At 39.8% G+C, this 17,023-nt stretch overlaps 1 protein-coding gene across 2 annotated transcripts; it reads right to left on the bottom strand.

Annotated features, from left to right (window-relative positions):
- Position 1: 1 nt before the first annotated feature.
- On the bottom strand, positions 2-14,955 carry LOC103061480 (carboxymethylenebutenolidase homolog). 2 transcript variants are annotated; one of them, XM_088131483.1, is made up of 6 exons: positions 14,851-14,955; positions 8,435-8,649; positions 7,490-7,597; positions 3,543-3,685; positions 2,775-2,866; positions 2-1,886 (listed from the first exon to the last, which is right to left on the bottom strand). In XM_088131483.1, the coding sequence occupies exons 2-6, from the start codon at positions 8,647-8,649 to the stop codon at positions 1,707-1,709; spliced, it is 738 nt and encodes a 245-aa protein (XP_087987609.1). In that variant the 5' UTR covers positions 14,851-14,955; the 3' UTR covers positions 2-1,706. The 2 variants fall into 2 exon arrangements, with proteins under 2 accessions (XP_087987609.1, XP_087987608.1); XM_088131482.1 differs by lacking the exon at positions 14,851-14,955 and adding an exon at positions 13,745-13,871.
- Positions 14,956-17,023: the final 2,068 nt, after the last annotated feature.

The raw sequence follows: 17,023 nt of genomic DNA, 5'->3' as shown, positions 1-17,023 counted from the left end.
ATAACGCAAAGAGCTCTGTTTTATTTTCTTTGAGAATGTCTTCTCACTCTGAAGAACATTCTGAAAAACATTCAGATTAAAGCCATTCCCTTGCAGCGGAGACCCAGGACCCATTTTCTTAAGCCATAACAATTCTTAAACTTGTCCCCAGGTTGGGGATTCAGCGTGTGTCCTTCCTTCCAACACTGCTGATATGGGATAATGATGGGGAGACCTTAGGATACTGATTGGCCACTGTAGGTCAGGTGATATCCCCTAACCATGACCAAAGTTGCCAACCATATTTGGTTTATTTGCTGATTTGAAGACCAAGAAGAGTTGCTTTGTAATCACAGGAGACTGTCTTTCAGTCATCAGCACAGTGGACACTAAGTACCCTCAAAGTTTACATATTTCAAGGATACTTCTAATATAAAGACCTTTAATCTCAAATTTTAGCTGCCTGGATTATGATGGGGATTGTCAGCCATCTCCATTGTCACTTCCTCATCAACTGTTACAATTATTAACTCACTTGGGAAACAAACCAGCCTAGTCATTTGGTAATCAGAGTGGCTTCAACTACTATAGGTCTGGATGGGCTGGTAAGGAAAAAGCTAGTATTTTGCCCTGTTCTGGCCAGGGATCATGTGGAGCCCTCCCTGGAAGCCTTACCTGCCTGCCTTCTCTGGGCAAAAAGTGTTCCCTACACACACACAAGGAGCTCTCTTGTCACATAGGCAGATTTGTCAAGGCAAGAGAATGTAGACCTGAGCAGAAAATACATTAGAAACTGCTGGCCATAAGGAGTTTCAGTGTTTAAGTGCTCCAGTCAAACCATTTTCTTTTCTTTTCTATCACTATTTAAGGGATCCAGTTAATAATAATCTGGAACGTTAAGTACTCTAAAATCTTTTCAGCCCAAATAGAAGTCCAAGCACTAAAACACTGAAATTGTCCAACTGACACAATCGAGTGACTGAGTACTGATATTTTACTATATTACCTACTTTTTTTTTTTTTTTAACTGCAACGCAGTTTGCTTTTTGCTGTGAAAGCCTGTCTCATAAATTGGCAGGTATTATATTTCCAGACAGGGAAATACCTAAGAATTAGGAATGCTGGAATAGAAAAGACTTATAGGGCGCCAGCCCCAGTTCCCTCTTGTTCAAAAATTGGATGTATTTCTTGGGTTGGGCTTAGAGAAGACTACTTTCACTACTTTCTCACAGTCGAGTGACTGAGTACTGATACTTTACTACTTCACCTACTTTTTTTTAACTGCAATGCAATTTGCTATTTGCTGTGAAAGTCTGTCTCATAACCTGGCAGGCATCATATTTCCAGAGAGGGAAATAGCTAATAAGTCTTCCCCTGCAACAAACACAGACAAAACGTCACTTCTTTCCTGAAAAGCACCATCATAATGCTTTTGAGGTTTGGGAGAGAGTCTGGTACTGGAAAGGAAGGAATAAACAAGTTTGCGTGTCAGAACAAAGAACCACGTTTCCATTCCTAGTCCGATGCTGGTGGGTATGCGGTCTGGGGGAAGAGATTGTTCCGAGCAGCAGCTGAGCCTCCTTATTGCTATATACATTTGCTCATAGCAGAGAAAATTATGCATTTAAGTAATCAAAGCTTATGTCTTGCATTCTTTTTTTTCCACTAATGAAATCTTTCTCTCTCTCTCTCTCTCTCTCTGATATTTTCATAGATTGCACAGATTGCTAGATATATTTGCGCAGCCAACACAGCATGTCCTTCCTTGCTTCTTCAATGTAAGGTTTATCTTGAGGATTAATGTCTTCTCTCTTGCGATGTACAAAGCCATGAGTCTGCCCAGGATATATTTTCACTTCAAAATCAACTTTGCATTCCACTTCCAGCTTCCTAGTTAGCTCAATAACCTATAACAGAAAACACCCTTTTATTATTGCTGTGGGACTATTTTCATCTCTTGTGGTATCCAGAGCCCCCTTATCTTCTCTCATCTCGTTGGGAGTTGAGACACTTATGTCCTCAGCCTATATATTTCCTGTGATATCCCTATCTGTATAGTAATTAAATATATAACTTTATTGCAATTCAGTATGGAGAATCCTGGGCCTCATAAATTCTATAGCACCCTTTTCGATGAACTATAAGCATTTGATAATTACCATGGGTTTACATGACCACACAAAGAGGCTGTAGCTAAAGAGCTGAGACTGTAGCCAGAGTCCCAGGAACCTGACCAGGTATCCTGGTCAAATATGCCAGTGCAGTTGCACAATCACTTTCTGATATGCCCAGCTAAGCTCAACCAACTCAGTTTGGTCCTATACTAATTTTTAGTGTTCTCTAGTTTAATAATATGAAAACTCCTGTTATGATTCACAATGCCATTTTAAGACTTGCAGTAGGATTGCCAGAATGGCTTACTTGGCCTTCTCACATTAAACCCACGATTATTGTTTCTGAATTCACAAAGCAACATTTCCCTCTCGTGAAGCAGATTCTCACAGGGTTAGTCTCTGAGTTCCAAGACAGTCTTCTACAGAACAATGTCTAATTCCAGTCCCTTTTTAAAAAGACAAAATTGCTTGAACATAGACAATTATGTTATGTTTAGGCATGTTTTGTATCCTTCATGTATCTGAAAGAATCCTCAACTCTACCCACCCAGAATAGCCAGGAATCCATAAAAGGAAGAATTGTAAACCAATTCCCACTGATACAATCCAATCCATTGTCATACTACTTTTACATTATGTGGATGTGGTTCTAAAACTCAGCATCCAGAAACAATATCTTACTTGGTCAAGAGGAATGAACTCATCCTTCTCTGCAACAATGAAAAATGTGGGATTATTCAGGTTGAAATTGTTCTCCATTAATGTGATAACTCCTAAAATATATTTGACAAAAAGCTATATTAAAACCAAAGATGTTAGTACTGAGTGCAGCATAAAACCCCCTTTTCTCTTATGCAAACAGTTCAAATTCAGAGATATTACCTCCAAATTACCCATTTACAGTATTTGTTTCAACTAAATCTTTTATAGACAAATGGACTTGAAAAGTAAATTATCTATATGAATATAAGAAGAGCCTTGAAAGATCATACCAAGAATGGTCCATTAGTCCAGGTGAGAGAAATGTCTCTGTCAGAGTAAGAAGCAGGACAGGAAGAGTCTAGTCACTGATATTCAATTGCCGCCTGCCTTACAATGTGAAATGTGCCCCCTGTGAACAAAGACCTTCACTCTGCCCCTAATTTCTGCATTTTAAATTAACAGGATATGGCACATTTCCATGCTAATTATTTACAGTGGCTTGGTGCACCAGATAGCCATTCCTATGGTAGTACAACACCTCTTTCTTTAATGATTTATTACTAAAGTGATGGCTGAATCATCCTATAAGTCCCAAAAATCCTAGAGTGGGAATGGCTATATTCCCTAAAGGATGAGATTCTTTTTCAGCCAAACATATCCCAACCTACTTGCATCACCTTTTTTCTATTATCTATAATTCCCTTGAAAATTATAATCTGCACAGACTCCATTGCATTAAACACATACCGTAGATGGATACGCCTGCGCTAAATATGCAATATTTCAACATCAGATGATGTACAGCGGCTCCGCCCCAACAAAATCCAATGACACCTATCTTCTTCACATTACATTCTTCCCTCAAATATTTCAAGACCACATCGGTTTCCCTAAGACACAAAAAAGTAAGTGAGCAAAGAAATCAACCAGCAAACTAGTAATCCTGAGAGGAGGGAAACACATAAAGCACACGGAGTTGGACCCAGGATGGCCACTCCATGAATGGAAGAGCTCCTTCTAGTCACCAAAATCCCCAGGATTTGGAGTAGTACAGGGTAAAGGAGGCTGGGAGGCAATCTTTGGTGGTTCCCCCTTCCCCTCCAATTCTTTTGTCCTGCCTTGTCAGCCACATAGAACAGCTTCTGGGAAGGCTGCAAAAAGGACGAGGAATTACAAAGTGTGTACCTTTTACATCCTTTTTCTCGAGCACAACATCCTTTGCTAAGTGCTGCTCTAGATTCAGTGAAGGACACGTAGTGAAATGGGGTGAATGGGCAGCTGAGGCTTAATAGACCTGCAATGAGTACTGGAAACTTCCATAACAGTCAGTGGCAAAGCTGTCAGGCACATTGTTTTGCCAGTGAAAATGAAGGTTAAATCGCACTTACAGTATGTCAGCCTTACTAAGTAGAGCAGAGAGGAAACACAACCAGACAAGCTAATATTACTTTATTGTAAAGCCACATTAACAGAATCTTGCAACTCTGAAAGTACAATTCTCCCATCCAGCCCAAGAAACTAGGGAGGGTCCCTTCTGAGCCTCTTGCCCTGCCCACTATCCAGCTGTGGGCTATGCTGTCTCTCATCTGACCGTTCCCTAGGCAGCATTTCTTGGCCCAATACCCCAAGGTCATTCCCACCTACCATTACACAGTATGAACTAGAATATAGCTAGAAACAACTCCAGAACAGATAAGTATCTCCGGGAATAAGTCTGGTTCACACATAGAACAAAGGAAAGAAAGAAAAGTGCAGAAATAGCATAGGAAAATTCTTATCATAATACTGAAAACATAATGAACACTGCTAAGTCCTTTAATTATGCATTTCAAACAATGACAGTAGTTAATCCTTCATAGTGGCCAAGGCTGTCTCATTCCCAAAACCAGCACAGAAACCAAACCATTAAGATTCTAGAGAACTAGGATAATACAAGACATTATTAATGTTGGTCACACAGTCAGCCAGATGTTTAGACTGGATTTGCCATATTCATCCACCTATCTAGTCCTTACCAAGGACATGGGATCGGCAGATGTTATTGTTTGATGGTGTTAAAGGTATCATCGCAGGATGTAAGCTGTTCCGAGTAAAGCTGCCTTTTGCAATTGACTGATGGTGATTTTGTCAATGCCGATGGTCTTCAAGTGGTACTCCGGGGGTTTTGGGATTCTACTCAGGATACCTATTACTATTGGTACTATCTTTGCTTACTTTTGCCACAGCCATTCTATTTCCAGGTCTTTGTATTCTGTGATTTTCTCCAGTTCCTTCTCTTCTCTTCTGCTGTCTCCAGGCATTGCAATGTCCACTATCCAGACTTTTTTGTCTTTCTTATCAACAACTGTTAAGTCTGGGGTGTTGTGTGGCAGGTGCTTGTCTGTTTGAATTCTAAAGTCCCAGAGCACTTTAGCTTCTTCATTTTCTATTACTTCATCTGTTTTGTGGTCCCACCAGTTCTTGCTTGCTACTTTGTCATGCCGTTGTTTGTAGTCAGTCTATGCAATCTTCTTGCAACAGCTAACTAGGTGGCCCACTCTTTCTTCAGCTTCTTTGCAGAGGAGGCATTTGCTGTCTGTTGCTGTCTTCTCAGTTCTGGCTTTGTGCTTAAGGTTTGATCTTGTGCAGCCAGAATGAGCTCCTCTGTCTCTTTCTTCAACTTTCCTGCTCTTAGCCATTGCCAAGTCTTGTTGTTATCTGCTTTGCCTGCTATGTTTTTTGTGTACTGTCCATGTAATACTTTGCCTTGCCATGTCTCTTTCCTATTCTTCATTTGGTCTTTCTTGTAGGCCAGTTTGGTCTCTTTGGAATTCAGTAAGCCTTCATGGTGTACTAGCTTCAGTGCATCTTCTTCAGTGTCCTTCAGATATTCTTCCAATGCCCATTTTTCTTCTTCAACTGTCTGGTGTACTTGCAACATTCCACACCCACCTATGCTCCTTGATAAGTAGAGTCTGTCAACGTCACTGCATGGATGAAGGGCATGATTCATTGTCATTATTTTTCTGGTCTTGCTATCCAGGGCTTCAGGTTCTACTTGAGCCCAGTCCACTATTCCAGCTGTGTATTTAATGACTGAGATTGCCCAGATGTTAAGTACCTTGATTGTATTTCCTCTACTGAGTTTAGACTTTAAAATCTTCACTCTCATGATGTATTCACTACTAACCTTCTTTTTGACTTCAGTGTGCTTGATGTTGTCAGCTTGAAGAATGCCCAGGTATTTGTCGCGATTTTCTTCACCAGACTCTTGATGTTATTTCCATACGGCATCTTCATTCCTTCAGTTTTCTCTATTTTTCCCCTGTTGATGGTAAGGGTGCACATTTGTCCAGTCCAAACTCCATTGCAGTATCTTGGGTGTATATGCAGACAGTGTTGAGCAGCAGTTGTATTAAAGATTGTGTTTTTCCATACAGCTTCAGATCGTCCATGTAAAGGAGGTGGGATAGCCTGGCAGATGTTTTTGATGTTTGATAGCCATGGCCTGACTTGTTCAGTATTGTTGACAGAGGAATCAATGCAATGACAAACAGTAGTGGTGATAGTGAGTCTCCCTGAAAGATTCGTCTCTTGAAGTTAACCTCTCCCAGTCCACCATGGACCAGCAACTGTGTCTTCCATGTGCCATCGATCTTTGCACAAAGCTTCTGATGTTTCTACTGATTCCTGTTATTTCTAGGCACTTGATTATCCAATCATGTGGCATGATGATGATGATGATGATGATCTTGCCTTTTATGTGTGTCTGTGTGTCTCTGTGTGTGTGTGCATGTATATATATTTTAACTGAAGGTAGCAAACATACCTAATACTCCTGCCACTTATTTTCCCCACAACAACCCTCTGAGGTGGTTTGGGCTGAGAGAGAGTGACTGACCCAAAGTCATCCAGCCAACTTTTGTACCTAAGGAAAGCCTAGAACTGGCAGTCTCCTGGTTTCCAGGCCAGCACCTTAGCCACTTCTACTAAACACTTTTTTTCAGCACATTCCCCAGCCTTCTGGAAAGGGGTGAAGAAGACCTGGCTCTGCCAACTGCTGTGGGGCGAAAAGAAGGCTGACCAACTGGCATCTTGATGGTCTCGTAGGTTAATCTTTATTTACCATCAGTATCTTGGAAGACATTATTTATGTATGAATATAGTTTTTTATTGTATTTTAAATGTACTTTAATATTTACTCTTGTTTTACTGTAAACCACCCGGAGTTGCTCTTGAGTGAGATGCGCAGTGACTAAATTTGAAATATAAATAAACAAATAAATGTGCTGAAAAACGTGTGGGGGATACTAGCTAAGATATATTAAAATCAGCAGGATGTGAAGAGGATTTTTTTTTAAGCAATTAAACGGTTTCAGTAATGGGATATAATATATTATTTAGAATCAAGTGGGGCTCAGCTGCTTACCACTCCCCTATATAACCTACACTGGATGATAACTGAATGGTTGCAATCAGCAAAAGGGTTGGCTTGTAGCGTAATCATTAGGGCAATAGGTAGCATTAGGCTGCTTTGACAGCAAATGGGAAGGTTTATACAATTTGTAGCTTTCTCCTAAAGAAATAATAAAATTTGATTAAAATATCTATTTGTAAATCCTTCCTTGATATACGTCATTTAAACTGATTAGTCACTCATCAATCTGAAATACGTACAGAAGAAAGAGTAAATACCCTTCAAGGTAAAATCTTACCTGTCTATATGCTTGGGATCTCGTGTTTTTAGCCAGTCATTTAATTTAGACCAATCATCAGATGGTTTCCAAGGTTCTTGTCCCTTAAAAAAGTCTGGACAAATTGCACTGCACACAGAACAAATACAAAATAATTTATTAAAACCTTGTTTATTTAACAGTCACCTATAATATAGATAATTCCCTCACCCTTACAAAAATTCTATGGGAGAAAGAAACAATAACATGTCTTAAACAATGGAGTTGTTAAACTGGATAAATAGGAAAAATGTAGTGCAATCAGGATAGAAAGGATACATTCACAATATGCTACAAGCAGAAGCTATTTTATTGGCATTAATTTAAAATACATGCTTTGCGGAGTGGTTGATCTGGATGAATGCTGAGGCATGTCCACAAATTGCATAACTATCCTACGTAAGTGCAAACACTCTGGGGATTTCACTACAGCGCATAGCAAGAGAACATTTCCTGATGTGGGAAGCTGTGCCAAAGGTCTCCTGGGGGAACATAACCAACATAAATCAAATGACAGACTGGATATATGTAGCTACCTACTTCTAAATGCCCATGTGAATTCATATCCTAAATAGTCAGTTATAGTATTGCCTTTGCATATAAATATTCCTAAATAAGAGTTATTAATTTACTGAATTGATAACGGATAGTCAATCACTGTGGATTATTGTTCATTTCTTGATAGGTTTTATTTTATAAAGCTAATAATTAACCACCAGGTAAATTAATATACAAATCATTGTTATTTTGTTGTATTTCATATGCTATGTTATGATTATCTTATATATATCTTAATCCCATTAGGTATATAAGCTTGGACATGCAAAGTAGATTGAAATGAATTGATTAGAAGGCACCTTGAGCTCAAAGCCATGCTATACAAAAGAGAGAAGAGTATGATAGAGAAAAATAAAATCCATTCCTTACATGTATCCATTGGAAGCAACCAAATCAGCAATATATCTGATATTTGGGAGTTGCCATCCAAATATGTCATGAATCACAAGCACAGCTGTGTCGGTCTGAACAGGAGGCTTCATCACGTAGGCATTAATATGCTCGATGGACACTTCACACCCAAGAGGTTGATAGTCAAACTTATCTCCAAGGTCGCATGGACAAAATTTAGGCTTCTCTGCCATCTGTAGAATGTAATGCTAAGTTTAACACATCTTGGAGACAATTCCTTGGTGTGTCTGCACATCCTATTACTGCAGGTGATAGGGTACATGCCTACTCCGTAACTTACAGATTTAAAAATGGAACTACACATATAAGCACTGAGATTGATTGTTAAAATAATTTACCAATAATTTAATAGATAATGTATTTAGGATTAGACATCCAAACCTTTAAAAGGAAATAACATGCTTCATGGGTGTTGACCACAAAGTTACATTCATGCTTTTCTACATTACAAAACTACTACACATCCTTACGACCACAAAAAGACATGTATTTTCCATAATAAGACGCCTGCAACCGAAAGTATGCTGTCCACAAAGGAGAATGAACATGTCTTAATTTTTCACGCAGAAATGAGCAAATCAGTTTTCTAGTCAGTTCAGTGCAAGGTTTTGATAATGGGGTTATTAGGATATTTAGGGAGTCACTTGGAGGCTTTGACTGGATTTGCATAGCAGCACTAATTTCACTGAACAGAGCATTACTTGTTTCTTTCTTGTTTTCTATTTTGCTCATGTTTTGTTCCCTCCCCCATCTGACTTACCCCTACTTTCTTTGAGTAGTATGTTTCTGCATGTATTCTTTTTCCTAAGACCAGGATTTATTTTTCCATTGGGTCTTAGTATCATCTTGGAGTCACAGAGAGAGATCAAGATTTGTCCTTTCTGGATATTGTGTGAACAACATGAAGAGTATGAATGCCACAATCGGGGTAAGAATTTAAAAAAGAAAAGCTTTATTTGTTAGAAATACAGATAGAAGTACAATGGTACCTCGAGTTACGAATGCCCCTCCTTACGAATTTTTCGAGATACGGACAGCTCCAGCCCCAAAAATTTACCTCGACATGCAAACTCCGCCTCGAGCTACGAACCGGATCCGCGGCCATTTGCCCTGCTGCCACGCGGTCGCGGCTTCCTGTGGGCGAGATCGTGGTAGCAAGGAGACGTTTGGTGAGGCTTGTGGTGTGTTTTGCGGCATTTGGAAGGTTTTTGGTGTGCTTGTCAGCATGGCTCCAAAGAAAATGCAGAGCAGGCTTGGCAAGAATAAGGCTTTGAAGAAAAAAGTGACGATCGAACTTAAGAAGGACATTATAGAAAAGTATGATCGTGATATTCATGTGACTGATCTGGCCTCGGAGTACAAGATGGCAAAGTCGACCATCTCAACTATTTTGAAGAATAAAGATGCCATCAGAGGAGCTGATGTGGCAAAAGGAGTAACGATCTTAACGAGGAAGAGGACACAAGTGCTGGAAGAGGTGGAAAAGCTGTTGTTAGTGTGGCTGAATGAGAAACAGCTGGCAGGTGATAGCGTGAGTGAAGCTATCATCTGTGAAAATGCCAGGAAACTGCACAGTGATTTACTGCGGACAAACCCCTCTACCAGCACAGAAAGTGAGGAATTTAAAGCCAGCAGAAGCTGGTTTGAGAAATTCCGCAAGAGAAGTGGCATCCACAGTGTGGCAAGACATGGTGAGGCTTCCAGTTCTGACAAGGCTGCTGCAGAAGCCTACAAGAAAGAATTTGAGGACTTCGTGAAGGCGGAAGGGTACGTCGCTCAGCAAAAAACAACTGACTTTAGACAGGTTTTTCCCCAGAACTGAGCCTGCAGCTAAGAGGCAAAGAAGAGAGGAAACCCCTGAAGGAGATCTCTCCGATGTCCCTTTGGAGGGGGACTCTCCCTCCAAACAATAACTGCCTCCCCACCCCATTCTCCCTCTTCATACTGTGCTGTACTGTACTTTTTTTTTCATGTTTTTGTGGTTTAAAAATAAAATGCATATGTTTCAGAACTGTTTAACTGTATGTATTTACATTGAACCTTATGGGGGAAATTTGCCTCGTGGTGCAACCAAATTCGGAGGGCGGATTAGCCGTATTTACATTGAACCTTATGGGGAAATTTGCCTCATGGTGCGACCAAATTCGGAGGGTGGAACGGATTAACCGTATTTACACTGAACCTTATGGGAAAATTTACCTCGAGTTGCGACCAACTCAAGTTGCGACCAGAGTCACGGAACAGATTAAGTTCGTAACTAGAGGTATCACTGTAAGCAGAGTTTTGTGAAGCTTTATGTTACATGACCAAACTGTATATAGGAGAGAGCGAGAGAGCGAAATGTGATCATCCCTGCATAGCTTAAACGACTGTAAAACAATGTGCTCCTTTCTACTGAGAGACCCTCTTAGCGTAAACGGACCATCACCTGTTCCAACTGAGAGTGTGAAGACCTTGAAATATCTAGGGGTCCACTTGCCAGACATGTCAGACTCATGGAGGTTCTGCTGTGGAAGAACTTCACCAATTTTAATATTAATAAGCATTTTAGTCTGGAGCTCCTGCACATAGAGAACAAACTGTAGTAGGAACTATTTAGCTAGCAAGTAGGGTTCAAGAGGGAGTAGTTTCTTCATTGTATTAGACTCTCAGAGTCAGATGCAAGAAGACGTAGGCTTGAATGTTAGACCTAGTGGAAAGTTTTGCACAGCACAAGTCAGACCCACTTACTTAGTCTTTGGGTTTTCTTTGTAAACAATCATATTCCTACACATTAGTGGCTATTTGATTTGCCTTTGTTCAGGGATCTTGCCCATGAAATGTTGCTGAACATGTCTATGTTTGCTTGATCTGGCTTTGCAAACCTGTAATACATTTTGGCAACTAAAGTACCCTAGTGTCCTGCTTGAGTAGGCAAAGTGAACTTCATCTTGAGAAGGGAGAAAATAATGGTAAGTCACGAAGGGGATGGAAATTCAGGAGTTCCCTCTTCCAGGTTTTTCTCCAACATTCTTCAGGCCCAAAAGGCTACCAATGCATTCATTATATCCTCCAGCTTAACAGAAATATCTCATTCTCAGTTGCTATTAAATTATGTAATGCTAACGGATGAGGTCTTTTGCTGTTTGGCACCCAATTCCACCCTTATTGCAACACTTCCCATCTCAAAACTATTCAATCAAATTATTTAGAATTTTATTATGAATCCCCCATTCTACCTCACCTGCTTCTTTGAAAAGTTGTCACCAACAGCACTGGCTAATTCAGCCCTTTGGGGACCCATCACTGGTCTCATTTATCATTGTTGACAACTTTGTTTCCTCTTGGAAAAAATGTTAAGATCTTTCTTTCTCCAGCTTCTCTACTCCGTTTTAGTATCACTTGGCCCTAATAGAACTCTCCAAGTAGTTCGACAAAGAATCTTTCATCAGGATGATCTGAATAATAGAGCCCTCCTTATTTCTTCAAGGATCTCCTTTACAACTCTTTTGTTCACCTTCATAACATCCCTTCTGTCATACATGGAAGAGATTCACCCTAGCAAAACCTAATTCCTCACCATGTCTGCTGACAGAGGGAAAATTTAACAATATCCCCCTATTTGGAGTGTTTTTATATTTGCTCAAAGTCCACTATTGAGTAGGTTGCTTACATTTTACTCCATGGCCCTCTTCATGAGAATTAGTGTGCAGCCCTTATATATCTGCTTTTTACTGGCTGGATCAGTTGGCCAGAAATTGAAATGGTTTGTCTCCTACTTTCAGACTTTGAATTGAAGATTTCCAGCAATGCTGCCAAATTCTGCTCAATCACTCTCGCCATTAGACGGTTCTGGGCTTAGCCTAGTACAGTGTGGATACTGGATCATCTTCTCCAATCTCCCTTCACCATACTCCTTATTTTGCTGTGTATGCATTTGTTTTATTGTTTTATTATTACTTTTTCCCTTAATTTTTTAATTTTTGACCATAAATCAATAAAGGGCAGTATAGTTACAGTCATAGCCCAGGCCTGAATCCTGTCTAGAAAGTGACTTGATTATCTTCTTTCCTGGGGCCCTCTGCAGCTAGATTCCCACCAGCTGGCCAATAATCTTCTCTAAAAAGAGAAGGCTGGAGACTGGTGATCATTATTGAAAATGGGTGGCTCCAGGAGGCATGCCACAGGCTCCCTGCTCTACACAGACAATGCAACCTTGAAGTCAAGTATTTCTTTCCTCCTAATTAGCTATTCCTATTTCATTGCTCCTTCATATTCACTGCCCCTCAAATTTTCATTCTTGTGACATCCTCCATTTGAATGAAAGATTTGTTTTTTTGGTTTCCTGAATTCCCATTTAGAACAGTGTAACCACCGCACAATCATTTCCCCAAATGATTGACACTTTAATTAAGCACTATATCTGACTTACCATATGAATATTCCTTTCACAGAATTTAGAGAGTAAAAAGCCCATATTTTAAGATGGGTTTAATTAATTCCATAAATGCCAATTAAAACCTGAAATCTCCATAAAAAGAAGAACACATACATTCACAAGAATTGATGAATCCTTTTATCTTATCTTTCCAGTATGCAGTGCAAACTGGTCTGAACATAATTTCTTCATTGTAGATGCCAGAATAAATCACCCATCATTGTTCTTCTAAATGCAAATACAACTACGTTAGTTACATGCAAGCAAACGTCTCCAATTCAACGTTTCCACTTTGATTCATTGAGCCATTTGTTCCTTCTGCACATCTCTTTATTTTCTCCTTGTGTGGTGTAGCATCCCTAGGAGCATCTTTACTAATAGATTTCACTTCAATATATTCATGAAGGGGAGAATGGCATGTAATATCCCAACCCCATACAGGATCTCATGTATATACACATACCATGTTATTCTCTTTGAGGAGAAGCAACATTATGCAAAGTACAGAAAAGGAATAAGAAATAAGCAAACCAATTAAATTAAAGACATGAGGTTTTTTTAAGAAAGCTAAAACTGCTTAATGCCAACATCATTCACTATACCTCTCTATGCTTTTACCCTTGCAAACTATCCTTGCTTCTACCATGTCCCTCCATTGCCTTTTATTCTTTAAACTTCTCATGCCTCTTTCTGAGGATCTCATCAATTCCATACAGCCCCCACATTCTCAGTCCTCCCCTTCTCCACCCATTCACTTTTCCCTTCTATGTTTGTTTGGAAGTTTGATTCTTATTTGTCCTCTCCTCATGTTCAAACCATCTCTGTGTACTTCTTTGGAATGGTTCGCTCACTTTTTCATCAATCCATATTCAGTCTTCATGCATTTAGTGCTGACCCACTTTCCTCTTGTTTGATCACGTCTGCTTGCTTCTTCAGCACTCCATTCCCACTGCATTCAACATACCATTTCTCTACACACCCAGCTGTCCCTTATAATACAAAGTAGGAAGGAGCACACTCATATACTCACCCATTTTCACTTCTTTTGACAAGCATTCATTCTTGCAACCACATACAATCAATTATCTTTCTAGCAGGATTTGCACATTTCAAAATTTCTTTGTCCATTTCCCCATCTTTAGGAGGCATTCTATCGAGGTTCAAAGGGTTGTCTTCTTGCTCTAATGTTCACCAGTTCTATGTATCCTGCGATTGTTCTTTCTATTATTCCTGTCTCACACTTCCTTGATCTTTGTAATATTATATTTCAAGTCCATAGTCCTCATTGTATCACGCACTTTATCTAACACTCACTGCAAACAATTTGGAATTTCTCTTCCCCAGCTACAAGGCATCATCTATATCCGAAGTATTTGTATCTTCAGTTAACACACCTCTGTCAAAATAAGCATTCTTATATGGTTATCCATAAATACATTATAGAATCAAGGGAACATTACACCCTTTAGTTTTAATCCCTCCTCAATATTGAACCATGTGTTAAGCATTCCATTTATCTCACATATGCCTTACTCACATTCCACCCTTACTGCATTCAGCAGCCAACCTTCACTGTATCTGTGCAAAACATTCCATAACTGAAGCTATAATATGCCTCCAACTCACAATAAACTTTCTTTCTCCCTTTTGTACATTTGGTTATGACCTCCTGAAGAGCAAATCTAATCTGCACCCTCCCTGCCTAGCATAAAGCTGTATTGCACTTCCCAATTTTTCTCATTGTCACCTCCCATGCCTTTTTGATCCGAACTCTGCCAAACCCCTTGCCGGTTATCCTTAAGAAACTAATTCCCATGTAGTCTTGTGACCTTTTCTTCAATGTGGCAGAATAAGAAAGGCATCCTTCCAATTGTCAGGCACTGCATCAGCATTTCGGCTACCCAGTTAACCTCTCTCCAGAGAACAGTTTGACGTAACATATTTGATTCTAACATACCTGGATGCGGAGTTCAATTTCAGTATGCTGGAAATTGTCTTTCTAAGACAGTCTGCTTGGCTGCTGGTGAATGCTGCAACTTCTTTCACTATGCTTGGTGCAGCTCCACTGAAAAATCAGGCAAAATAATTTGCTTATTATAAAAGGGCTCAAAGGTTGACAAAGAGTAACTCAGCCCCAAAGTGGGAAGGATTTCAAGAAATCCTCCTCCATGGTTTTCCTCCAGGCTATCATGCATGTTTCACCTGTTTTTGTATCACTAACTTCTTTATTCCTCATCCCAGCTTTTGGGGAGCAATCACAGTTTTGGGATGAAACATTGCTGAGTATTGTGAGAAGAGTTTTGAAGATGTTTCAAAAATTCTCCAAACCTTATATATACAGTAAATATATATGAATCTTGCTTTGGATATTGCAGCTTCAATGCTTGATCTGAGGTCCATCTAGCAAAGCATCTAAGGGCTCTTCTTTCCAAATCTGGCCTACAGCTCACGATTTGTGCCTTTACAACTTGGAAACTAGGTCATGGTAATATCTACTCCAGTGGGTTGCCCTTGGTGGCAAAACCTTAGCATGGAGCTGCTTCATTCTGAAAGGATGTATTATCGGGAACAAATCCTTCTTCAGGACATCCATCACAGAGTAATCCCTCCAGATAAGAGAGGTGGACAGCCACTCAGAAGAAGCCTCTTTTGATTCTGTCCTAAGTAAGGATTTAATCTCAAATCCTGCACGTGCTGCTCTTTTTAATTCTTACAGTAGCATTATAGATAGTTAAAAACTTATACTCCATGAAGGGGTGAAGAGAGAATGAATAAGAGTTACTCAGTGTGACAGAATGAAAGCTTAAAAAGTAAGCAACTGCATTAAACTGTGTCAACAATGTTTATATAATGAATTTTGGAGAACTCATAAACTAAATAACTCATTTTCTAAACATAGTTGGAAATGCAATCATCAGTTTAGATAATTCTTCTACATGTGGTGGCGATGTTCAACAATTTTGGAAGATTTATTATAGAATGATGCAAATTTTAAAGGTAGAATTCCTGCCAGTTTTTTTTTTTTTTGGATTAAACATCATGAAACCTTACATCTGTAAAAAGTAAATCAAGTTGGCTGCATTTGTTGATGACCCGTGGAACAGCTGGGAAGAGGGTGATATGTCCATCCTGGTGCTCCTTGGTCTCTCAGCAGCTTTCAGTACCATCACACACGGTATGCTACTGGGCTGGCTTCAGGGGCTTGCAGTTGGAGGTGCTGTTTTGCAGTGGTTCTCCTTTCTCTGTCTGAACTGGCATTGGATGTTTCAGGTAAGACGGAATTTTTTGTTAATTTGTCATTCCAACTTATTATTCCTATTATGATATCACAATTTTGCAGTGGTTTTCCTCCTTTGTGGCTAGTTTCAACTGATGTTGACAGAATGAGAGGTTGCAACCATGGCCTTCACTTATGGGGTGCCACAGGGCTTAACTCTCACTCTGCATGAAAGTTCTGGGTGAGAACATCCGTCACTGGGGTCAGGGTTCATCAATATGCTGATGACAACCAATCTCAAACCTGGACTGACCAAGTGACACTGCCCTGATCCAGTGCCTGGAGGCTATGTGGGCCTGGACAGGGAAGAACAGACTGAGGCTCAGTCCTGGCAAAACCCAGTGGCTTCGTTTGTTTCATTGCCCTGGCTCCATGTTTAGTCTTTAATGGGTTGGACTTCCCCATGCAAGACTAGTGTGCAGTTTGGAGCCCCTCTTGGACTCTCAGCTCCTGGTCGAAGTCAACAGGGCCTTTGCACAGGGTCAATGTTTACCTGTGCATGTTTTCATCTCTCTTAATTTCAGACACCACTGTCTGGCTCAAAGTTTAGTTGACATCTTTAACATAGAGAGAAATGACTACCTTTTCCCTTCTTCCTTTTTTGCAAATCGATCTATTTTTAAAAACTAGTTTTGAATGTGAATTCATGAGGTCTCCAAGATACAGAAAATAAACAGTTTGCACAATATATATATATATATATATATATATATATATATATAACACACACACACACATATATATTGTGCAAACTGTTTATCTGCTATAAATGGAGTCAGAAATAACTGAATTCTCCTTTGTATAATATACTTTGAACGGCTGCGTGGAAAGGAGTACACGTGGATCCATGGTG

This window comes from Python bivittatus, unplaced genomic scaffold (genome assembly GCF_059951505.1).
Source record: "Python bivittatus isolate LINGU-HERP-01145 unplaced genomic scaffold, Pbiv_v1 ctg000960_np1212, whole genome shotgun sequence".
Lineage (NCBI taxonomy): Eukaryota > Metazoa > Chordata > Lepidosauria > Squamata > Pythonidae > Python > Python bivittatus.
Note: the sequence above shows the minus strand (reverse complement) of the source record. Positions and strands in the feature narration are given on the sequence as shown.

Coding starts and splice junctions, on each gene's coding strand:
- LOC103061480 (XM_088131483.1), bottom strand. CDS start 8,649: ATGGCAGAGAAGCCTAAATTTTGTCCATGCGACCTTGGAGATAAGTTT. Junction 2,867..3,542: donor CGCAGGCGTATCCATCTACG/GTATGTGTTTAA, acceptor AATATATTTTAG/GAGTTATCACATTAATGGAG. Junction 1,887..2,774: donor AGTTCATTCCTCTTGACCAA/GTAAGATATTGT, acceptor TTTCTGTTATAG/GTTATTGAGCTAACTAGGAA.